Source organism: Mobula birostris, chromosome 28, assembly GCF_030028105.1.
Source record: "Mobula birostris isolate sMobBir1 chromosome 28, sMobBir1.hap1, whole genome shotgun sequence".
Taxonomy (NCBI): domain Eukaryota; kingdom Metazoa; phylum Chordata; class Chondrichthyes; order Myliobatiformes; family Myliobatidae; genus Mobula; species Mobula birostris.
This window is the reverse complement of record NC_092397.1, coordinates 6,074,138-6,099,256: the sequence shown is the minus strand read 5'-3', so window position 1 is coordinate 6,099,256 and position 25,119 is coordinate 6,074,138. Positions and strand designations below refer to the sequence as shown.

At 53.3% G+C, this 25,119-nt stretch overlaps 1 protein-coding gene across 2 annotated transcripts in view; it reads right to left on the bottom strand.

Moving 5' to 3' along the window:
• pacs1a (phosphofurin acidic cluster sorting protein 1a) overlaps window positions 1-25,119 on the bottom strand; it is a 68,789-nt gene that overhangs the window by 9,056 nt on the left and 34,614 nt on the right. The window contains exons 8-22 of one of the 2 annotated variants that reach the window (XM_072246076.1): window positions 21,187-21,243; window positions 19,973-20,130; window positions 17,803-17,896; window positions 17,598-17,678; window positions 12,424-12,539; window positions 11,183-11,309; window positions 10,982-11,089; window positions 10,164-10,270; window positions 7,193-7,347; window positions 5,751-5,861; window positions 2,514-2,616; window positions 2,139-2,181; window positions 1,351-1,393; window positions 589-739; window positions 225-448 (exon numbers count right to left, since the gene is read on the bottom strand). In XM_072246076.1, coding sequence (XP_072102177.1) covers window positions 225-448; window positions 589-739; window positions 1,351-1,393; window positions 2,139-2,181; window positions 2,514-2,616; window positions 5,751-5,861; window positions 7,193-7,347; window positions 10,164-10,270; window positions 10,982-11,089; window positions 11,183-11,309; window positions 12,424-12,539; window positions 17,598-17,678; window positions 17,803-17,896; window positions 19,973-20,130; window positions 21,187-21,243 — 1,678 coding nt within the window. Of the gene's footprint in view, window positions 1-224; window positions 449-588; window positions 740-1,350; window positions 1,394-2,138; window positions 2,182-2,513; window positions 2,617-5,750; window positions 5,862-7,192; window positions 7,348-10,163; window positions 10,271-10,981; window positions 11,090-11,182; window positions 11,310-12,423; window positions 12,540-17,597; window positions 17,679-17,802; window positions 17,897-19,972; window positions 20,131-21,186; window positions 21,247-25,119 lie in introns of both variants that reach the window. The other variant, XM_072246075.1, reaches the window with a different exon arrangement.

Sequence of the window (25,119 nt, the reverse complement as noted above, 5' to 3'; positions counted from 1 at the left end):
CTGGGCCTGGACCCTGCTGCCACGTACCCGACCTATCCAATCGGCCTGCCGCTTAGATCAATCAAACCTCGCTCTCGGTTTAGATGGACAGTCTGCCTCTCCTCCGCTCCGACTTCAGACACCCTAGCCCAGGGCTCAGAGGTTCCACTGGGCCTGTTCCCATCGGCCTCACCACCCACGCACCCCCCCCCCCACACACACCCCTTCGCTCCTGCCCCCCTCACCTTTCTTGTTCTTCTCTTTGGTGACCACCGTCATGGACATGGTGACGGAGGGGGTGACCTCCCCGCCGTTTGGCAGCCGGCTGACCTGCACCGAGCGGAAGGCGCTCTTCAGCGTGTTCTTGGCGTTGGCGTCCCGCTTCTCGCCCTCCTTCCGCCGCTCCACCGACTGCGAGAGCCAGTAGTCCACCTGCAGGCCCATGGCCTCCCCGCCGCTGCCGCCCGGGCTGTGCAAAACACAGGAACCAGAATCAGATCTCCCCCCACCAGAGCCGCCAAAACGCCCCCCTCCGCACGTTTTAGCCCTTCCGCCCCCGGGACAGTGCCAGTCGCCGCCCGGGCCCCACCCACCGCCACCCGCACTCACCTCGTGGACGAGAGGCCGCCGCTCATGGACGGGGAGGAGGGGGGCGTGGACAGCGCCTCTTTGACGTGAGCAGAGCTCGCGCTGTGGGGAGGGGAGGTGGAGGGGACGAAACTCGCGGCCGACGCTGCGTCCTCCGGCTCGGCGGCTGTCACTGCAACGGGGGGGAGAGACAGAGAGAGAGAGAATTAAGGCACAAACAAAAAAGCGTGACCTCCTGCTCTGGAAGCAGCCTGTGACCGCGTGGGTTTCCTCCCACAGTCCAAAGGCGTAGGGGCTAGGCTTAGCGGGTGGCGGGTGTTCTACGTTAGCACCGGGGGCACGGCGACAGTTGCGGGCTGCACAGACTCTGCCGGTCACTGATGCAAACGATACATTTCACCCTGCGTTCCCATGCGCGCTTGTGACAAATAAAAGCTTGAAGCAGGCCATTCGGCCCAAATCATCAGTGCTGACCCAGATTCCAACCCGAGCTGGTCCCATTTGGCCACGAATCCCTCCTAAACTCTGCCAACCCGACTTAATTATACACGCCTTTACTTTCACCAACACCCCTCTTGATACAGAGAGGGTGGGGGAGGAGGAGAGGGGCACAGAGAGGGAGGGGAGGGAGGGTGAGGGAAGTTGAAGGTGAGAGGGAGCAGGGAAGCAATGGAGGGAGGGGGAGAGAGAGAAAGGCAAGGAGTGGGGTGGGAGGGCTGGCGGAGATGCAGGCAGGGCGACAGTGGCAAGTTCAGGTATCGGCCGAGCCAGAGATATCCGTACCTGAGGCAGAGGGACAGGGCTCAATAATTCCAACTTTCACCACCTGCGGGATCAACAATATCATAAATTAACACGGACTTTCATCCTTCAGGAGGGAGAGCGCGGGAGGGAAGCGGGGGAGCATGAGGGGGAGCACGGGGGGAAGGAGTTTGAGGGGGGAGAGTTTCGAGGTGGAGGGGGAGGGGGAGTGGTTCGAGGCGAAGGGGGAGGGGTTGAGGCGGAGGGGGAGGGGTTTGAGGTGGAGGGGGAGGGGTTCGAGGCTGACGGGAGGGGTTTGAGGCGTGGGGGAGGGGTTCGAGGCGGAGGGGGGGAGGGGTTCGAGGCGGAGGGGAGGGGTTCAAAGCAGAGTGGGAGGGGTTTGAGGCTGGGGGGAGGGGGTCGAGGCTGGGGGAGAGTTTTGAGGCGGAGCAGGAGTGATTCAAGGCAGACGAGGGGTTCGAGGCTGAGGGGAGGGGTTCCAGGCGGAGGGGAAGGGGTTTGAGATGGAGGAGGGGGGATGGGGGTTCAAGGCAGAGGGGTTTGAGGCGAAGGGGGAGGGGTTCAAGGCTGAAGGGAGGGGTTCGAGGCGGAGGGGGAGGGGTTCGAGGTGGAGAGGGAGGGGTTCGAGGCTGAGGGGGAGGGGTTTGAGATGGAGGAGGGGGGGTTCGAGGCGGAGGGGGGAGGGGAGTGGGAGGATTATGCACGTGAGAATGGCCGAGTGTGAGAGACGAGGGTGAGAGAGGGAGGCCGTGTTTGGTTACGTAGCACAAACCGTTAAATCAGCAATAGTCAGGTGACGATGTACTCACACCAATAAAGGGAATGAACTTCTGATAGGAATCATCTTCGTGACTGAGAAGGGAAAGGGGAAGTTTGTTAGAGGACAGGAGGCCACACCAACCAACACTCACTCACCCACAGAGGAGCAGAATCAGGCCATTCAGCCCATCGAGTGTGCCCCACCATTCCACCATGGCTGATTTATTATTCCCCTCCACCCCAGTTTCCTGCCTTCCCCCCCGTCACCCTCAAGAACCTATCGACCTCCGCTTTAAATATATCCGACTTGGCCTCCACCGATACAACACCCCCGGCTAAAGAAATTCCCGCTCAGCTCCGTTCCAGAGGGACGTCACTCTGTTCCGAGACCGTGCCCCTCCCCACTTACGCGAGCGCCCGATTACCTCTTGTGCTTGCAGGTCAGCATGGCCTCGGCGATCGGGAGCTGGTGAGACACCTGCGCGCCGGATATGTACTGCGTGACCCGCCCGACCACGTCCAACGGATCTGCGGGGCATCAGAGCAGACAGCAAGCCGTCAGCGGGGCGGGACGGGCCAACGTGGACTCACAAAGGAGCCACCGTGCTCCATCATTGCAGAAGCGGGGGAAGACGCCAGAATAAAAAGGTGGAGGGGAGGGGGAGGGGGACGAGCTAGAAGGCGATTGGTGAAACTTAGGGGTGGGGTAGGAAAGCGGAGTGGGTGGGGGGCGGATGGTAAAGATACGTCTGGCGGTATGATCCCTTTGGAGGTGGCAGAAGTTGTGGAGGGAAGGACAAGGGGAAGTTGGTCACTGTTAAGATGGTGGAAAATGGGGTGAGCGCGGACGTTTGGGAAATGGAGACGTAGGCAAGGGCAGCATCAATGGTGGTCTCGAGAAGGTGAGTCGGAAAAGTAAAGGGCTGGGAGACCACCTCCCCTCTTCTTCTCTTCCCCAGTCTGGCCTCTTACCTTTTCCCACCGGCCCATCACCTCCCCCTGGTGTCCCTCCTCCTACCCTTTCTCCCACGGTCTGCTCTCCTCTCCTGTCAGATTCCTCCTTCTCCAGCCCTTAACCTTTCCCACTCGCCAGGCTTCACCTCTCACCTTCCAGCTAGCCTCCTTCCCCTCGCCCCCATTTTTTCGTTCCGGCACCAACCGCCTTCCTCCTCAGCCCCGATGAAGGATCTCGGCCCAAAACGTCGGCTCTTATTCATTTTTATAGAAGCTGCCTGACCTGCTGAGTTCCTCCAGCACTTTGTGTGACTTACCTCACTATTTTCCACTATTTCTCTTTTTATATATATTTCATAGTGTATTTTATGCCTTGCACTGTACTGCTGCCACACGGTAACTAATTTCATGAAACACTCAGTAGGCACTTTAACAGATACACCCGCTCGTTAATGCAAATCTCTAATCAGCCAATCACGTGGCAGCAAATCAATGCATAAAAGCATGCAGACTCGGTCAAGAGGTTCAGTTGTTGTTCAGACCAAACATCAGAACGGGGGAAGAAACGTGATCGAAGTGACTTTGACTGTGGAACGATTGTTGGTGCCAGATGGGGTGGTTTGAGTATCTCAGAAACCGTTGATCTCTGGGGGATTTTCACGCACAACAGTCTTTGACAGATAGACAGACAGACATACTTTATTGATCCCGAGGGAAACTGAGTTTTGTTACAGTTGCACCAACCAAGAATAGAGTATAAATATAGCAATATAAAACCATAAATAACTAAATAATAATGTGCAAATTATGCCAGATGGAAACCAGCCTATTGGCTCAGGGTGTCTGACCCTCCAAGGGAGGAGTTGTAAAGTTTGATGGCCACAGGCAGGAATGACTTCCTATGACGCTCAGTGTTGCATCTCGGAGGAATGAGTCTCTGGCTGAATGTACTCCTGTGCCCAACCAGTACATTATGTAGTGGATGGGAGACATTGTCCAAGATGGCATGCAACTTGGACAGCATCCTCTTTTCAGACAGGAGCAGAGGTTCCCAAACATTTTTTTAATGAGACGGACCCCTACCATTAACCCAGTGGTCTGCAGACCCCAAGTTGGGAACCCCTGCTCTAGAGTTTGGAGAGAACAGGGCAGAAAAACTTTTTTTAAAACCATCCAGTGAGTGGCAGTTCTGCGGACAAAAACGCCTTGTTAATGAGAGAGGTCAGAGGAGAATGGCCAGACTGGTTCAAGCTGACAGGAAGGCGACAGTAACTCAAATAACCACCCGTTACAACAGTAGCGTACAGAACAGCATCTCTGAAGACATATCAATCCGTGAAGTGGACGGGCTACAGCAGAAGACCACGAACATACACTCAGTAGCTACTTAATTTGCTACTGGAGGTAGATAATAAAGTCAACCCTATTCTCCTATCAGATTCCTTCCTCTCCAACCCTTGACCTTTTCCACCTCCCTGGCTTCACCCGTCACCTTCCAGCTAGCCTCCTCCTCCCCCCACCACCTTTTCATTCTGTTGTCTCCCCGCCCCTTCCTTTCCAGTCCTGAGGAAGGGGCTCGGCCCAAAACTGTTTATTCATTTCCACAGCTGCTGCCTGACCTGCTGAGTTCCTCCAGCATTTTGTGTGTGTTACCTGATACAGTGGATAAAGTGGCCAATGACTGTATATCAGTCATGGAAAAGTACAGCACAATTTGACCCGTTTAGTCCGTGCCGAATCATTTAATCATTCGACCCACACCGGGACCATACCCCTCCCATCCACGTACCTATCCAAACTTCTCTTCAACGTTGAAATCGAGCTCACACGCCCCACTTGTGCTGGCAGCTCGTTCCACACTCTCACCACCCTGAGTGAAGAAGTTTCCCCTCATGTTCCCCTTAAACGTCTTACCCTTCACCCTTAACCCATGACCTCTGGTTGAAGTCCCATCAAACCTCAGTGGAAAAAGCCTGCTTGCATTTACCCTATCTATACCCCTCATAGTTCTGTACACATCTATCAAATCTTCCCTAAATCTCTCTGCAAGCTTTGAAAACCTACTTTATTATCCACAACTCCACCTATCTTAGTATCATCAGCATACTTACTAATCCAATTTACCACCCAATCATCAAGATCATTAATATATCTGACAAACAACATGGGACCCAGTACAGATCCCTGAGGCCCACCACTACTCACCGGCCTCCAATCTGACAAACAGTTATCCACCACTACTCTCTGGTGTCTCCCATCCAGCCACTGCTGAATCCATTTTACTACTTCAGTATTAATACCTAACGATTGAACCTTCCTAACTAACCTACAGTGTGGAACCTTGTCAAAGGCCTTACTGAAGTCCATATAGACAACATCCACCGCTTTACCCTCGTCAACTTTCCTAGTAACCTCATCAAAAAATTCAATAAGATTTGTCAAATGTGACCTTCCACGCACAAATCCATGTTGGCTGTTCCTAATCAGATCCTGTCTCTCCAGATGATTATATACACCATCCCTAGGAATACTTTCCATCAATTTACCCACCACTGACGTCAAGCTCACAGGCCGATAATTGCTAGGTTCACTCTTAGAGCCCTTTTTAAACAATGGAATTAGAAACCTGATTCTCATTAATCCCTAGCTGGCTCACCTCGCGCCTACCCCCCCCCCCACCCCCGCCAACCCCGGCTGCCCCATCTTACCGGTACTGGGCGGCTCCATCTTGCTGAACAGCTCAGTCCACGCGGCGTCCAGGAAGAGGGTGTTGTACTTGCTGTCCAGTGACGCCATGTACTTGGCAACAGGGTGAAATCCTGGAAGGGGGAGAATAGAGGTGGAAATATGAAGGGGGCTCCAATATTTAGTAGACCACTTGCCCCCTTCCACCCCGTGCACTGTACATCACATTGTCCTCTAACTCTGCCCCTAGATCTTACGGCCTTATTAGAGGTCGTGGGCTGGATTGAAATGATCCGACTTTATTACTTGCATCCTTCATATACATGAGGAGTAAAAATTTGTACGTTAGGTCACCGTCTAAATGTACAATTTATGGTAACTTATAATGAAGAGTATGTACAGCAGGCCAGTCAATATAACACAGAAATACAGTTGCGTCAGTGTGAATTAATCAGTCTGATGGTCTGGTGGAAGAAGCTGTCCTGGAGCCTGTTGGTCCTGGCTTTTATGCTGTAGTACTGTTTCCCGGATGGTAGCAGCTGAAACAGTTTGTGGTTGGGGTGACTCGGGTCCCCAATGATCCTTCGGGCCCTTTTTACACACCTGTCATTGTAAATGTCCTGAATAGTGGGAAGTTCACACCTACAGATGCGCTGGGCTGTCCGCACCACTCTCTGCAGAGTCCTGTGATTGAGGGAAGTACAGTTCCCACACCGGGCAGAGATGCAGCCAGTCAGGATGCTCTCAACTGTCTCCCTGTAGATTTGGGGGCCCACACCAAACTTCTTCAACAAACTGAGGTAAAGGAGGCGCAGTTGTGCCTTTTTCACCTCACAGCCGGTGTGCGCAGACCACGTGAGGTCCTCGGTGATGTGGATGCCGAGGGACTTACAGCTGTTCCACCCTCTCAACCCCAGATCCGTCGATGTCAATCGGGGTGAGCCTGCCTCCGTCCCTCCTGTGGTCCACAACCAGCTCCTTCGTTTTTTGCAACGTTGAGGGTGAAAGGTGAAAGTAGTTTTAAGGGGAAGGTGAGGGGGACCTCCTTCACTCGGAGGGTGGTGAGGGTGTGGAACCAGCTGACAGAGGAAGCGGTGGATGTGAGTTAAGAAAAGTTTGGATAGGTACAATGCTGGGAGGGCTATGGTCCATGTATGGTGGTGGGACTAGGCAGAATAACAGTTGGGTATGGACTAGATGGGCTGAAGGGCCTGTTGCAACTCATTAACCCTAACCCGTAGGTCTTTGGGACTGTGGGGGGGGGGGGGAGCTGGAGCCACACCCCCGCCCCGGGGGAAACCCAAGCGGTCACGGGGGAGCACGTGCAAACTCTTCGCAGGCAGTGGCGGGACTTGAAAGCGGGTCACCAGCGCCGCAGTGCAAAGCGATACAGTCCCTCGCCAGCGACGCCGACAAAAACGGCCACCACCCCTCCCCCCGCACCGCGGCGGAGAGCGAAACTCACCCAGCGGGACCACCAGGATGCGCAGGTAACCGAGCCAGTCCGACGTCTTGTTCGCGAGCTGCTCCACGAAGAACCGCAGGATGGCGGCCAGGTAACTCTGCCCGCCGATGGCGGCCACCTTCACCGGCCGCGGCATCGGCGCGTTACAGTTGCAGCTGGCGGAAAGGAACGCGGGCATGGTGGGGGGTCAGGAGAGCGAGGCTGCGGCGGTACCCCAAACCCAACCCAAAGGGATCTCAGCGGCCGCCCGAGTCGTAGGGGCAGGTCCGCGTTTAAGGCCTTGCACAAAAGGCAGCAGCCCCTTCCTTTGTCGCTGCAAAGCTCCCTCATGGTTGGCCCTCTGACAGAGTGGAGATCCCTCACTCTTGCCCAGCACTTTGAAGCTCCCTCACTGCTGTACTGCAGACATCATGGAGCTCCCTCAGTCCTGCCACTTCGAAAGGGTGGAGGCTCCCTCAATCCTGCCCCTCTGACAGGCTGGAGCTCCCTCACTACCCCTTTGAGAGGACAGCGCTCCCTCGATCCTGCCCCTCTGACAGGGTGGAGCTCCCTCACTACCCCTTTGAGAGGGTGCAGCTCCCTCAATCCTGCCCTTGACAGAGTGGAGCTCCCTCGATCCTACCCCTCTGGCAGGGTGGAGCTCCCTCAATATCCCTTTGAGAGGGTGCAGCTCCCTCAATCCTGCCCCTGACAGACTGGAGCTCCCTCACTACCTCTTTGACAGAGTGGAACTCCCTCAATGCTTCCCCTCTGGCAGGGTTGAGCTCCCTCAGTGCCACCTCTTCAAAGGAGTGGAGCTCCCTCAGAGAGTGCAGCCCCTCCCTCAGAGCTCCGGATCAGAAGCCCAGTGGATCAAACACGGATCGTTTCCCACCCGGAGCCCGGCACTGGGAACACTGGGACGGATCCCAGGGTCACTGTTCCCCCGGGCTGAGAATCGAACCCACCATCTCACGGCGTGCGCGGGGGACAGGGAGGTCGCGTGGGGGAGACGGGGAGGTCACGCGGGGGAGACGGGGAGGTCACGCGGGGGAGACGGGGAGGTCAGACGGGGGAGACGGGGAAGTCAGGCGGGGGAAACGGGGAAGTCAGGCGGGAAGACGGGGAGGTCAGGCGGGGGAGACGGAGGTCAGACAGTGGAGACAGGCAGGTCAGACGGGGGGAGACAGGGAGGTCAGACGGGGAGACAGGGAGGTCAGGTGGGGGGGACGGGGAGGTCAGGTGGGGGGGACGGGGAGGTCAGGCAGGGGAGACAGGGAGGTCACGCGGGGGGAGACAGGGAGGTCACTCGGGGGGGACAGGGAGGTCACTCGGGGGGGCAGGGAGGTCACTCGGGGGGACAGGGAGGTCAGGTGGGGGGGACAGGGAGGTCACTCGGGGGGGAAAGGAGGTCACACGGGGGAGACAGGGAGGTCAGATGGGGGAGACAGGCAGGTCACACAGGGGAGACAGGGAGGTCACGTGGGGGGAGACAGGGAGGTCACTCGCGGGGGACAGGGAGGTCACACGGGGGAGACAGGGAGGTCAGATGGGGGAGACAGGCAGGTCACACAGGGGAGACAGGGAGGTCACGTGGGGGGAGACAGGGAGGTCACACAGGGGGGGAGACAGGGAGGTCACTCGCGGGGGACAGGGAGGTCACGCGGGGGCAGACAGGGAGGTCACGCGGGGGAGACGGAGGTCACGCAGGGGAAGACAGGGAAGTCACGTGGAGGGAGACAGGGAGGTCACTCGGGGGGGGACAGGGAGGTCACTCGGGGGGAGACAGGGAGGTCACTCGGGGGGGACAGGGAGGTCACTCGGGGGGGCAGGGAGGTCACTCGGGGGGGCAGGGAGGTCACTCGGGGGGACAGGGAGGTCACTCGGGGGGGGAAAGGAGGTCACACGGGGGAGACAGGGAGGTCACACGGGGGAGACAGGGAGGTCAGATGGGGGAGACAGGCAGGTCACACAGGGGAGACAGGGAGGTCACGTGGGGGGAGACAGGGAGGTCACTCGCGGGGGACAGGGAGGTCACGCGGGGGCAGACAGGGAGGTCACGCGGGGGAGACGGAGGTCACGCAGGGGAAGACAGGGAAGTCACGCGGAGGGAGACAGGGAGGTCACTCGGGGGGGGACAGGGAGGTCACTCGGGGGGAGACAGGCAGGTCACATGGGGGAGACAGGGAGGTCACACGGGGAGACAGGGAGGTCAGATGGGGGAGACAGGGAGGTCACTCGGGGGAGACAGGGAGGTCACTCGGGGGGGGACAGGGAGGTCACTCGGGGGGAGACAGGGAGGTCAGATGGGGGAGACAGGGAGGTCACGCAGAGAGACAGGAAGGTCACGCGGAGAGACAGGGAGGTCACGCGGAGAGAGGGAGGTCAGATGGGGGGTACAGGGAGGTCACATGGGGGAAACAGGGAGGTCACACGGGGAGACAGGGAGGTCACACGGGGAGACAGGGAGGTCAGATGGGGGAGACAGGGAGGTCAGATGGGGGAGACAGGCAGGTCACACAGGGAAGACAGGGAGGTCACACAGGGGAGGAGACAGGGAGGTCACACGGGGGGGAGACAGGGAGGTCACTCGGGGGGACAGGGAGGTCACTCGGGGGGGAGACAGGGAGGTCACACAGGGGGAGACAGGGAGGTCACTCGGGGGGGAAACAGGGAGGTCACTCGGGGGGGACAGGGAGGTCACTCGGGGGGGAGAATGGGAGGTCACACAGGGGAGACAGGGAGGTCACACGGGGGGGAGACAGGGAGGTCACTCGGGGAGAAACAGGGAGGTCACGGGGGGAAACGGAGGTCACTCGGGGGGGAGACAGGGAGGTCACACAGGGGAGACAGGGAGGTCACATGGGGGAGACAGGGAAGTCACTCGGGGGGAAACAGGGAGGTCACTCAGGGGGAGACAGGGAGGTCACTCGGGGAGACAGGGAGGTCACTCGGGGGGGGGGACAGGGAGGTCACACAGGGGGACACTCACTAGCGCTGTATCCTGGTGAGGATGGCTGACAGCGACGTCTGAATCTCTATCATGGAGCAGGTGCAGACCACAGCCCTCTTCTGTTCCAGCAGCAGCTCGGAGACGTACTGTGCAGAGGGAGAGAGGGCGAGTTAACGAGGGGGAGAGGGAAAGGGGAGGGGCGATGGGGGGGAGGGGGAGGGGGAGAGGGGGAGGGCAAGGGGCCAGAGAGGGAAAGGGGAAGAGTGCAAGGGTGAGTGTTAATGAGAGAGGTAGGGCGAGGGTGAGAGAATGAGAGGGGAGAGGGGAGAGGGGGAGGGGAGAGAGGAGAGGGGAGGATGGGAGAGGGGGAGAGGGAGGGGGAGAGTGGTATGGAGAGGGGGAGGGGGAGAGGAGAGCGGGAGAGGAGAGGGGAGGAGAGGGGGAGGAGAGGGGGAGGAGAGGGGGAGGAGAGGGAGAGGGGAGGGGGAGGGGGAGGAGGGGGAGAGGGGAGGGGGAGGAGAGGGAGAGGGGGAGGGGGAGGGGGAGGAGAGGGAGAGGGGAGGGGGAGGGGAGGGGGAGGGGAGGGGGAGGGGAGGGGGAGGGGAGAGGGAGGGGAAGAGGGGAAGGTGGGAGAGGGGTAGAGGGAGGGGGAGGGGGAGGGAGGGGAGAGAGTAGGGAGGGGGGAGGGGAGAGGGGAGAGGGGGTGGGGCGCAGGGAGAGGGGAGGGGAGGGTGGGAGAGGGGGAGGGGAGGGGGAGGGAGAGGGGGAGGAGGGAGACACACACTCTGGTACCCCAGGTTAGGGGGTACTGGTCTGCTTTCAATAAGTACCTCCACTCGGGCGCCGGTGATGCCTACCTGCCCCTGCCAGTCCACCGTGCTCACCATGACGACCGTCTCCGGCACGCTACTCTCCGACGCCGACAGGATTTGGTTCAGCTGGTCGTAAACCACTTTGCGAGGGACCTGGCGAAGGAACCGCGCACCACATCAGGAATGTGAGACTCGGCGGGTCGGGGGTCACGCGCTGGGAAAGACGGAAGCTGCCGGCTCCCTCACCTGGATGCTGAGCTCTGGCGACCTCTCACTGTCCGAGCTGTTCGCCCGCTCGTTCTGCGCCCGGGTCACCTGCCGATCCTTCAGCGGAGTCCTCCTGTGCTTCGGAGTGTGGCTGGCATCGGCTTTACTGAAAACACAGGTCACAGCGTCAACGACTTCCCAGGGGCGCGTGTGCACGCAGGACCCACCCCCAGAGTCAGTGTGTGTGTGACCGTTCCCCCAGTGAGGGTCAGTGTGTGTGTGTGTGTGACCGTCCCCCAGTGAGGGTCAGTGTGTGTGTGTGGGACTGTCCCCCAGTGAAGGTCAGTGAGTGTGTGTGTGACCGTTCCCCAGTGAGGGTCAGTGTGTGTGTGATCGTCCCCCAGTGAGGGTCAGTGTGTGTGTGTGGGACCATCCCCCGGTGAGGGTCAGTGTGTGTGTGTGTGTGTGGGACTGTCCCCCAGTGAAGGTCAGTGCGTGTGTGACCGTCCCCCAGTGAGGGTCAGTGTGTGTGGGACCGTTCCCCAGTGAGGGTCAGTGTGTGTGTGTGACCGTCCCCCAGTGAGGGTCAGTGTGTGTGTGTGTGGGACTGTCCCCCAGTGAGGGTCAGTCTGTGTGTGGGACCATTCTCCAGTGAGGGTGAGCGTGTGTGTGTGTGGGACTGTCCCCCAGTGAAGGTCAGTGCGTGTGTGATCGTCTCCCAGTGAGGGTCAGTGTGTGTGTGTGGGACCGTCCCCCAGTGAGGGTCAGTGTGTGTGTGGGACTGTTCCCCAGTGAGGGTCAGTGTGTGTGTGTGTGTGTGACTGTCCCCCAGTGAGGGTCAGTGTGTGTGTGGGACTGTTCCCCAGTGAGGGTCAGTGTGTGTGTGGGACCGTCCCCCAGTGAGGGTCAGTGTGTGTGTGTGTGGGACCATCCCCCAGTGAGGGTCAGTGTGTGTGTTGTGTGTGTGTGTGTGTGTGTGTGTGTGTGTGTGTGTGGGACCATTCCCCAGTGAGGGTCAGTGTGTGTGTGTGGGACCGTCCCCCAGTGAGGGTCAGTGTGAGTGTGGGACCGTCCCCCAGTGAGGGTCAGTCTGAGTGTGGGACTGTGCCCCAGTGAGGGTCAGTCTGAGTGTGGGACTGTCCCCCAGTGAGGGTCAGTGTGAGTGTGGGACCGTCCCCCAGTGAGGGTCAGTCTGAGTGTGGGACTGTGCCCCAGTGAGGGTCAGTCTGAGTGGGCAGTAAGGCGAGTTACTGGGCAGTGCCGACAGAGCAACCAATCACCTGGGAGAAACAAAGGTCTGACTCTCGGACTTGCTGCTCTTCACGAGCGGTTTGGACCTATCGGAATTCGACCCCGTCGAAATGAGCTCCCCAAACGCCTCCTGCTCCATCAATTCCTGCGGCAACAATTCAACAGGGGGTTAAAACAGACTTTCATCCCAAAGACTCCACGCTGAAAATCCCAACACGAGCACACAGAGGGCAGAGGGAGAGAGGGCCCAGGGAAGGGAGAGACAATCAAACAAACAATCTACTGGGTGCCAGAGACTCTCCCCTTTGTGTCCACTACAGTATGGGGCCGAGGATATACAAGAGTACTCAGACTAGGGCAACAACAGACCCGAGATGAACCTTCGGTGTAATGGGAAAGAACCAGTGAGATGCTCGCCATTGGTATGGCCATGACATCAAAGTTCAAAGTAAATTTATCAAAGTACGTATCCATGTCACCAAATACAACCCTGAGGTTTAATATCACTGGCCTATGTCGCGAAGTTTGTTGCCTTTGCCACAGTGGTACAACACAATACATATTAGTAAAAAACAACTATAAATTGCTTTAAGATTGCCTGCAAATCTCAAAGGTGTATAACTTATGTCTTCTTTGATCATCAACACACTTTGAAACTTTGAATCGGGACAAGTAGATATCGGCCCAATTAAGCAGCTATCCCAGTTCGCTATATTTTCATGGAAATAGTTAAAAGTATTTTTAAAAAAGGGGCAAACTAACTTTATAACTGAGTAACATATTATGTATTTAAATAAACTATAGAACATATTAGAACACTACCTATACTACTACAGTACTATAAAATTGTGCATTAGTTCCTGATACTTATTGAAGGAGGAATTCAACATAAGCTGCCATGTTATTTTGATTGCAAATGAATAAATGCAGCACAGACACCTCCTGCAGATAATCTTCATACAATGCTTCTGACCATTTCATCCTCCAAATCTTCATTTTCATTGTAACATTCAAGATGATTGCCGATACCTTCAAATTCTTCGTAGTTCCCAACTTGTTGAAGTAGTGAAATTGTTTCATTTTCGCTCCCGGCTGTTTCTGGCATCTCCAAGCCTGAGTGCTTGAAACCACAGTGAGCAGAACAGTTCCAAATTGTTGTACTTCTTATTTCTCGTCGACTATCAGTGACAAAGATCGCTGTTTTTTATTTAAAAAACACTAACACATGTTACTGGCGCTATTTAAAAACTGCTCGCTCTAAGTTAGAAACTGTTCAGCAAGTCTCCTGTCCCAATTAAGGGGCATATCGGGAAAGGCGGGAGGAGAAGATGGCGGTGCGCCTGCACGTGCGCAGCCCTCCGGTGAAAAATGATATCGTATCTGTTAAATAGGGGCCGTGGACAATTCTGATTTGATGGAGAATGGACGCGAAAGCACAGAGGAACATCTGGAGAAATTTCTGAAACGCTCGTTCGCTGTTGTCCTTACTGCGTGGTTGGGAATCTTTCAGAGGGTAGGCCTCAAAATCCCCGGCCTTGCCTGCTTTTGGCGACAGAGAAGGAGGTCGAATCGTTCGGACAGAGATGGCGCTCAGTACGCGGTGTCGGAGAGCTGATCAGAGCTCGACGTTTTCGGATGACTCAGAGTCGGATTGTGGTCGGCATGGCAGGGAGAGTTTTTCTTCCTTCTCCCGTCTGTGTGAGATGTGGGACATTTGAGAGACTTTGAACTTTACTGTGCTCACGGACTTCTTCATCAATTTATGGTATTGTTGCACTGTTCGTAACTATATGTTATAATTATGTGGGTTTGTCAGTTTTTTCAGTCTTGGTCTGTCCTGTGTTTTGTGATATCACACCGGAGGAAAGAATGTATCATTTCTTAACGCATGCATTACTAAATGACAATAAAAGAGGACTGCGTGTCTTCATAATCATACTTCCACCTGAGCCACTTCTCTCCAAAGCCCCTCGGCATCCTTCATCCTCTGCCCCAAGCACCAGCACTTTACCCTTACACCTCAGACCTTCAGTCCTGCTGCTACCTAGCCACTTAGAAGAGAGTTCCTCTTGCTTCAAGTCTATCAACACCCAGCGGCCACTTTATCAGTGACCTCCTGTACCTAATAAAGTGGCCATTGAGTGTACATTTATGGTCTTCTGCTGCTGTAGCCCGTCCACTTCACGGTTCGACGTGTTGTGCGTTCAGAGATGCTCTTCTGCTCACCACTGATGTAATGAGTGGTTATTTGAGTTACTGTCACATTCCTGTCAGCTTGAACCGGTCTGGCCATTCTCCCCTGACCTCTCTCGTTAACAAGGCGCTTTCACCCAGAGAGGTGCCGCTCACTGGATGTTTTTCGTTTCTCGCACCGTTCTCTGTAAACTCTATAGAGCAGGAATTCCCAACTTTTTTTATGCCATTAACCGAGGGGTCCGTGTACCCCAAGCTTGGGAACCCCTGCTCTGGAGACTGCTGTGCGTGAAAATCCCAGGAGGTGAGCAGTTCCCGAGATACTCAAACCACCCCATCTGGCGCCAACAATCATTCACCGTTCACTTGGATCACATTTCTTCCCCCACCCCCCACGCCCGCCCACTCTGGTGTTTGGTCTGAACAACCGAACCTCTTGACAGTGACTGCATGCTTTGATGTGTTAAGTCGCCGCCACGTGATTGGCTGATGAGATGTTTGCATTAACGAGTGGCCACTGAGTTCAGATATCTATAGTGACAGTCTCCTGCACCAAGCATCACTATTTCTAACCAGTGTCAGACTTGTGTGGCCATTAAGTACTACACCGTAGTTAGAGGGAACAGTTTTTAAAATAAGTGTCAGCTGGGCGTGTTTGTGCTCAAAAAGCGGCAATTTTTATCACTGAAAGTTGGCGAGAAGCAAGCAGAAAGAGAATTCCGAACTCTTCTGCTCACTGCGGGCTCAAGCATTCGGGCTTGGAGATGCCAAATACGGTCGGGAGTGGGAATGGAACAACTTCACTACTTCAACAAGTTAGGAACTACGAGGAATTTGAAGGCATCGACCATCATCTTAAATGTTACAATGGAAATGAAGATTTGGAGGATGCAATTGTCAAAAAAATTGTATGTAGGCAGTCCATTATCTTCACTAGGTGCCTGCACTGATTTTGGTCATTTAGAGTCAATCAAAAGAACATGTTAGCATACACTGTACGAAATCTTCTGTCAATAACTATTAGGAACTAATACCCAGATTTATAGTACTGTAGTAGTATGGAAGTTGTCCTGTCCAAGATCGGAAGAAGCTGCAGAAGACCATGAACATGGCGAAGCACATCACACAAACCAATCTTCCATCCTTGGACTCACTTTACACCGCACGCTGTCGGAGCAGTGCTGCCAGGATAATCAAAGACACAACCCACCCAGCCAACACACTTTTCGTCCCTCTTCCCTCTGGGAGAAGGCTCAGGAGCCAGATTTGGGAACAGCTTCTTTCCAACAGTGATAAGACTGCTGAACGGATCCTGACCCAGATCTGGGCCGTACCCTCCAAATATCCGGACCTGCCTCTCAGTTTTTTTGCATTACCTTACTTTCCATTTCTCTATTTTCTATTTATGATTTATAATTTAAATTTTTAATATCTACTATCGATTTGTAATCCAGGGAGCGGGAAGCGCAGAATCAAATATCGCTGTGATGATTGTACGTTCTAGTATCAATTGTTTGGTGACAATAAAGTATAAAAACTATATAGTATAGGTTGTGTTCTAATTTGTTCTGTAGTTTATTTAAATAGATAATTTGTTCCTCAGTTAAACAGTAGTTTTTTTTATATATACCTTAAGTATTTCCATGAAATTTCAGTCCCAAATGAAACTTGCAAATGAAAGTTCAGATGTGTCCCAATTAAGCGGATTGCAATACATTTCTTAAAGAAATTTATAGTTCTTTTGTGTATTTAACTGTACTGCCGCCGCAAAAACAAGAGATTTTACAACATGTCAGAGATATTAAATCTGATTCTGATCTCGCTGTGAAACAGGGGCATCTCTTTCTCCTTTATTAGGGAGAGAGAGAGCCTGTGGTATGTCGAATACCGGGTGAAACGGGTAGTCTTTGGGGTAACTGCAAGTCTGTGTCTTTGCCGTTGCTTTGCTCACGCTTGAGTGCTCGGTGGCGGGTGCTGATGCTTTTTTTTGCCGGTGGGGGTGGGGGGGGATCGTTGCTTGCTGCCACTTACACGCGGGAGGGAGGGGAGCTGGGGGGGAGGGACTTTAGGGTTCCAACATTTAACTGTCAATCATTCTTTGGGGGCACCCCTCTGTTTTTGTGGACGGTTGCGAAGAAAAAGCATTTCAGGATGCATATTGTATACATTTCTCTGACACTAAATGTACCTTTGAAACCTCTGAACGACAATGAACAATCTCGAGTCCTGAACACCATTCATCTGCGGGACACGATCTCAGTTCTGGCTTTGATATAACGATCAAACTAACTGCTCGAGGCAACGTTAGCTCAGAACCACTGTTGCCTGGCACGCAGAGATAAACTCTCTACTTGTCTGTGGGGACTTACAAATGCATTTGAGAGGCAGAGAGATTTGTAACTCAGAGTGAGGCAAACCCTCCTCATTGTTCTTCCCAGAGGATGGCAATCCCTCCTTCCTGGCCCAATTTTTATACACACAAAAATGTATCCAAATGATTATATTATCACAGAAATACATTACTATACAGTTTAGCTTGGTTGATAGCTTAACTCTTATTATACATATTGATATGTTGACTTGATCATTCTAATGTTTTTTTTGTTGTTGATTTTCAATGATGATTAATAAAAAGATTTTAAAATGAAAATGAAATGAATACAGTATTCTGGACTTCATAAAACACATTATTTGCAGCTTGCAATTAAAATACCCCTGGCATTGATATAATCTTTCAACAACACCCACCCCCACCCTATTGTGCTGCATACCCGCCTTGCTGCCCCTCCCACGGCACGGCGCTCCCTTCCCTCCGCCCCTCCCACACTGCGGCATTCCCTCCTCGCCGCCCCTCCCGCAGACCTGCACCTCCCCCCAACCCCGCTCCCCCACAACCGTGTGTGGCAGTGCGAACCCCTGGCAGGGATTACGATTCCTGCGGAATGGGCTCGCCCGCTAGCCCCAGGGAAAGGGAGACCCGAGCTCTCGGCTGGGAGACCCAGTACTTTACCGGGATCTCGGACTCTGAGGCCGCGTCGTCCGTGAGCTTGCCGCGGGACGTTCGGAGCTTCTCACTCGGCGCCGCCTCCGGCTGGCGGTGGAGGGGGGGGGAGCCCGGGATGGAAAGGAAAAGGAGCCGTTATTAGTCAGGACAAGCCACAGCGCCGGGACCCCCCCCCCCCACCCCCCAGCCTCCGGAGCCTGTCAACACCTACCGGGCTGGCGAGCTCCTTGCCCAGGCTGCCTTTGCTGTTCAGGCTGCCGAACTCAGTCTGGGAGCTGGACTGGGACATCCCCTCGAAAAAGGGTCTACAGTTCGGAAGGAAGGAGATAAAGAGTGAGTGTGAGGAGGAAAGGCCAAGAGAGCGGGCGAGAAAGGGAGTCAGAATCAGGCAACTTAAACGCGCGCACGCACACACCCACACGTACGTATATATAGCTAGGGTGCCCCAGGCTTCTGTGGAGCACTGTAGTAATTTTCTACATTGCACTGTACAGCTGCCACAAAGAACAAAATCCAATTTTCACGAGTGAGGAAAGAGAAATCAGCTATGAAGATAGGTGGAAGGGGCAGGTAGTTTTGAGGAAGTAGAGAGACTACAGAAGGACTTAGACAGGTTAGGAGAACGGGCAAAGGAATGGCAGATGGAATACGGTTTCCGGAAGTGTATGGTCATGCACTTTGGTGGAAGAAATAAAAACATACTACTATTTTCTAAATGGAGAGAAAATACAAAAAAAAGGCGTGAAGGGGCTTGGGATTACTTGTGCAAGATTCCCTAAAGGTTAGTTTGCAGGCTGAGTCTGCAGTGAGGAAGGCAAATGCAATGTTAGCATTCATTTCATTTCGAATATAAAAGCAAGGATGTAATGTTGAGGCTTTATAAGGCCTCACTTGGAGTACTGTGAGCCGTTTTGGGCCACTCATCTTAAAATGTGTGTTGGGCACGTGGCCAAGTGGTTAAGGCGCTCGCCTAGTGATCTGAAGGTCGCTCGTTTGAGCCTCCGCTGTGGCAGCATGTTTGTGCCCTTGAGCAAGGCACTTCTACACATTGCTCTAGTGTCTGTGCGAGGAGTGGCGCCCCACACAGACTTCCAATCTGCGCCTCGTAAGGCATGAAAACACAGGCCTCTCATGGTCTGAGTCGACGTTCCCTCCTCCCTCCCTATCTTAAAATGGATGTGCTGAAACTGGAGAGGGTTCAAAGGAGATTCACAAAAATGATTCCAGGATTGAATGGCTTGTGAGGAGTGTTTGATGACCCTGGGCCTGTAGTCACTAGAATTCAGAAGAATGAGGGGTGACCTCATTGAAACCTATTGAATGGTGAAAGATCTTGATGGAGTGGATGTGGAGAGGATGTTTCCTATGGTGGGGGAATCTAAGACCAGAGGACACAGCCTCAGAATAGAGGGGCGTCCTTTTAGAACGGAAATTAGGAGGAATCTCTCTAGCCAGAGAGAGGTGAATCTGTGGGATTCTTTGCCACAGGCGGCTGTGGAGGTTAATAGATTCTTGATCAGTCAGGGCATGAAGGGATACGGGGAGAAGGTAGGAGACTGGGGGCTGGGAAGGAAAATGGATCAGCCATGATGAAATGGTGGAGCAGACTCGATGGGCCAAATGGCCTAATTCTGTTCCTATGTTTTATGTTCTTATCTCGGGGCCAACGGGGGCCATGGATTAAGCAGCAGACACAGGAAGTGAATCAAGCCATACTGGGAACAATTCGGGTTTGAGCCCAAACCATCGCCGTACAAGAGAAGGTAGATTACGAAGAGACCTGTTGATTTCCTGTAATTGTGTCAAGGAGGCCCTCTTGGCACCCTGGCAGGAGGTTTCCAGGTCAGTTTCCCCAAGACTGCCTCCCTCCCCCTCCTCTGTTCCACGGGCGCAGGCCTGCCCATTCCCTCAGGAGCGGGCCTGCTCGTTTCCATGGTAACAGGCCTCAAGGAGGCCTGGTCACCTCCGGGATCCAGGCAGCCAAATCGAATCTGCAAGTAAGAGTTTGGTGGCACGGCAGCACGGCGGCCAGCGTGACGCGTTACAGCGCCGGCAACCCGGGTTCAATTCCCTCCACTGCCTATACGGAGTTTGCACGCTCTCCCCGTGGGTTTCCTCCGGGTGAGCTCCGGTTTCCTCCCACGTTACAAAGACGTACAGGTGAGGGTTAGTAAGTCGTGGGGACGCTACGTTGGCGACACTTGTGGGCTGACCCTCCCCCCAGCACATCCTCGGACTGCATCGGTCATCGGCGCGAACGATGCAGTTCACTGTGTGCTCCTGTGTCCGTGTGACAAATAAGGCCGATTTAATCTACGCCCAGCATCTCCAGATTGCTGGGGTCAGGTCCGATGCTGAGCGGGGCGGGCGGCCGCACGTACTTCAGTTTGGGCTTAGGGGTGCTGAGGACGCTTTCCGTCTCCTCCATCTCGGGGCCGCTGTCGCTCGGGTTATACAGTTCCAGGCTGTCGTACAACAGGTCCAGGTCCTCCTCCACCTCCTGGATCTGCTCCGTGGACACGTTCTCCAGAGCGAGCACCTGACGGAGGGAGAGAGAGAGAGAGAGAGACAGAGAGGACAAATGCGTCATCCAAACTAGGCCTAGCATGCAACCTAATCGAGAGGGCCAGCTGTTGGAGCGGGCTCCAGACCTGGGTTATTGGACTAGGCTGAAAGTAGATAGAAGGCAAATGCCATGTTAGCATTCATTTCGAGAGGACTAGAAAACAAAAGCAAGGATGTAATGTTGAGGCTTTGTAAAGCACTGGTGAGGCCTCACCAGGAGTATTGTGAGCAGTTATGGGCCCCTCATCTACGAAAGGATGTGCTGACATTGGACAGGGTTCAAAGGAAGTTCACAAAAAAGATATCAGGATTGAAAAGCTTGTCATATGATGGCTCTGGGCCTGCACTCACCAGAATTCAGAAGAACGAGTGGTGATCTCACTAAAACCCATCGAACGCTGAAAGGCCTCGATAGAGTGGACGTGGAGAGGATGTTTGCTGTGGTGGGAGAGTCTACGACCAGGGGACACAGCCTCAGAATAGAGGGGTCGTCCTTTTAGAACGGAGATGTGGAGGAATTTCTTTAGCCAGAGAGTGGTGAATCTGTGGGATTCATTACCACAGGCAGCCGCAGAGGCCGAGTCAATGGGCGTATTGAAGCAGAGGTTGATAGATTCTTGATTGGTCGGGGGAGAAGGCAGGAGATTGGGGCTGAGAGGGAGAATGGATCAGCCATGATGAAATGGCGGAGAGGACTCGATGGGCCAAATGGCCTAATTCTGCTCCTATAACTTACTAAAGCACAGTACAGGCTCCTCAGCTCAGGATGTTGTGTCGATCTTTTAACCGGCTCCAAGATCAATCTCACCATTCCCTCCCACGTAGACCTCCATTTTGCTATCATCCCTCTTAAGGTTCTCCAGTGTACCTGCCTCAACCACCAGCCCTGGCAGGGAGTTGCACGCACCCTGCACCCTCTGCGTAAAAACCCTACCTCTGTCGTCCCTCCTGTACTTTCCTCCAAAGTCACCTTACAATTGGGCCCCCCTTATTTCTCGTGGGGAAAACCAAGACGATAGTGGACACTCACCTCGTCAGAGACTCTGAATCTCTTGAGCAACGCCACAAACTTCTGCTTAATATTTTGCTGCTGAGAGAAGAAACGTTAAAACGGTTAAGTTGACTCCATTAGAAGAGTACAGCACAGGAGCAGGCCATTCGGCCCACAATGTTGTGCTATCCCAGCATCAAAGACACCCAAACACTAATCCCTCCTATCTACACCATGTCCATATCCCTCCATCTTCCTCACATCTGTGTGCCCATCCAAGCGCCTCTTAAAAGCCTCTAATGCATTTGACTCTACCACCACACCAGACATCACATTCCAGACATCCACCACACTCTGAGTTTAAAAAAACTTACCCCTCACCATCCCCGTAGAACCTACCCCCCCTCGCCTTCAACGTATGACCTTCCGGGCGAGCACGGAGCGACACGGTGGTGAAATCCTGTCACTCCGCTGCCTCAAAGCTCTAGCAGTTCCTCCTGATTCAATTGCGTCCTCCGGCGCTGCGCGCCCGGGGACCACGCGTTCTCACTGTGACCCCTCTGCGTGCCCCAATTTCCTCGTCGAGGGTACTTCAAGCAGAGGTTGACAGGTTCTCCATTAGTAAGGACAGCGGGGAGAACCTCGCTAATCAAGAACCTTTCAACCTCTGCTTTAATAGTAATTATTATAAAAGAGGTGGACGTGGGCACGTGGCCAACTGGACTAGTGATCTGAAGGTCGCTGGTTCGAGCCCCAGCCGGGGCAGCGTGTTGTGTCCTTGAGCAAGGCACTTAATCACACATTGCTCTGCGACGACACCGGTGCCAAGCTGTATGGGTCCTAATGCCCTTCCCTTGGACAACATTGGGGTCGTGGAGAGGGGAGACTTGCAGCATGGGCAACTGCCAGTCTTCCATACAACCTTGCCAGGCCTGCGCCCTGGAGAGTGAAGACTTTCCAGGCACAGATCCATGGTCTCGCAAGACTAACGGATGCCTTTATTATTTATTATTATTAACTGGAGAGCTCTTCTCAGAAGCAGAGGGTTCCTTGTGGCAATATAAAATCAGAACCAGGTTTCATATCACCAGCATATGTTGTGAAATTTGTCATCTTTACGACAGCAGTACAATGAAATACATGATAATAGAAAAAAAATTACGGTATAGATATAGAAATTAAGAAAGTAGTGAAAAAACAGAAATAAAACAGTAGTGAGGTAGTATTCATGGGTTCAGTGTCCATCCAGGAATCAGCTGGCAGAGGGGAAGAAGCTGTTCCTGAATCGTTGAGTGTGTGTCTTCAGACTCCTGTACCTCCTCCCCGATGGTAGCAATGAGAAGAGGGCATGTCCTGGGTGATGGGGGTCCTTAATGATGGACGCTGCCTTTCTGAGGCATCGCTCCTTGAAAATGTCCTGGATACTACAGAGGCTGGTGCCCAGGATGGAGCTGACTGAGTTTACAACTCTCTGCAGCTGACTTCAATCCTGAGCAGTAGCCCCCCGCCCCCATACCAGACAGTGATACAGCCAGTTAGAATGCTTTCCATGGGACATCAGTAGAAATTTGCAAGCGTCTTTGGTGACAAACCAAATCTCCCCAACCTCCTAAGGAAATATAGCCACTGTCTTGCCTTCTCTGTTGCTGCATCGATATGCTGGGCCCACGTTAGATCCTTAGAGATACTGACACCCAGGAACTTGAAGTTGCTCACTCTCTCCACTTCTGATCCCTCCATGGGACACCACTCAGCTAGCTGATATATCTTGCTCCTGTACACCCTCTTATCACCATCTGAAATTCTGCCAACAATGGCTGTCAGCACCAGGTGATTAACACAAAAAATTATCAAAAATACATACAGTGCCTGAAAAAAAAATTCACCCCCTCCCCTGGAAGTTTTCAAATTTTACTTTTTTACAACATTGAATCACAATGGATTTAATTGGGGCTTTTTTTTTGATAAAGACGAAGTGAAAACAGATCTCTACAAAGTGATCAAAATTAATTACAAATATAAAAGACTTATAGCTTATTAGGGAGCGTCAACATGGCTTTGTGCGTGGTAGGTCATGTTTAACCAATCTATTGGAGTTTTTCGAGGAGGTTACCAGGAAAGTGGATGAAGGGAAGGCAGTAGATATTGTCTACGTGGATTTCAGTAAGGCCTTTGACAAGGTCCCGCATGGGAGGTTAGTTAGGAAGATTCAGTCGCTAGGTATACATGGAGAGGTAGTAAATTGGATCAGACATTGGCTCAATGGAAGAAGCCAGAGAGTGGTAGTGGAGGATTGCTTCTCTGAGTGGAGGCCTGTGACTAGTGGTGTGCCACAGGGATCAGTGCTGCCAGATGAAGTGATAAATGCAGGCTCACTTTTAACATTTAAGAAAAACTTGGACAGGTACATGGATGAGAGGTGTATGGAGGGATATGGTCCAGGTGCAGGTCAGTGGGACTAGGCAGAAAAATGGTTCGGCACAGCCAAGAAGGGCCAAAAGGCCTGTTTCTGTGCTGTAATGTTCTATGGTTCTACTTAAAAACTTTACTAAGTCGTGGAAGTGACTTTAATTTAATTCGCAATAGTCTTTTTATTTTAAATCTATAGAGCTTTTCAGGGTAATTTAGTTTCTTGTTTTCCATTCATTGGGTGTCAGCAGCATTTACTGCCCAACCCTAGTTGCCCTTGAGAAGCTGGGTGATGAGCTGCCTTCTTGGAATCGCAGAGCTGTTAGGGAGGGGAGTCCGCGACTTTGACCCAACGACAATGAAGGAACGGTGATTATGTTTCCAAGTCCGGATGGTGAGTGACTTGGAGGGAGTCAGGGGGTGAGTCACACCCAGCAGGATTCCTAACCTTTGACCTGCTCTGGTAGCCACAGGGCTTATATGGCCGAACCAGTTCAGTTTCTTGTCAATGGTCACCCCATTGTCGATAGTAGGGGATTCAGCGATGGTGACGCCACTGAATATCAAGAGATGAGTTTTCACTGGGAAAAAAAAGGAGTAAGGTTTTATTTCCCAGCTCTCTACACCAGCGGTCCCCAACCACCAAGCGTGTGGTACCGGGCCGCGAGGAAACGATATGATTTGGCGATAGGGGTCAGCTGCACCTTTCCCCATTCCCCGTCACGCACTGTTGAGCTTGAACGCATGCGAGGTCACTACCCGCGCGTCACCCACGTCCAGTTTTTCTTTAAATGATAATATCGAACCTGCCTCTACCACTTCTACAGGAAGTTCGTTCAACACTTACTTCAAGCTCCCCTGATAATTGACTTATTACTATATTCATGCGAGGAAAACATGCGCTGTGTGTTTATTATTAAATTTGTTAGATAAACCCTTTTGGAAAGGAAATTGAGTGTACTAGCCACTTATCACCGATATATATTCCGGTAGCATTAACACCCCACCCCCCCCGAACAGAATCGCCAAGAACAATTTGTACAAAAAATCGGCACGTACACGCATGCGCACTGGTGCCCGCGCAAGGCTTCATGATCTTTGTAGTCTTTCTCGGAGTAAACACAACGTATTGGACTGCTACTTTTGCCCGTTGGCAACCCTACCTCCCCCCCCCCCAGGTCGGCCGGTCCGCAAGAATATTGTCAATATTGAACCGGTCCGCAGTGCGATCAAGGTTGGGGACCCCTGCTCCACACCACACTCCAGACCAGTTGGTGGCAGGAGTGCGCCTGTAAGCTCGACCGCCAGTCGCCATTAAAAGTCAGAAGAAGAAGAAGGTAGTCCAACTGCTGTTGAGTCAGTATCCTGGCGAAAACTACACTATGAAGACAAAAGGACAACCTGGAAGCTCGTTCCACACAGCTACCACTCTCTAGAAGTTCCCCCTCAAGTTACCCCTAAACTTTTGCCCTTTAACTCTCAACTCATGTCCTCTTGTTTGAATCTCCCCCACTCTCAATGGAAAAAGCCTATCCACGTCAACTCTATCTATCCCCCTCATAA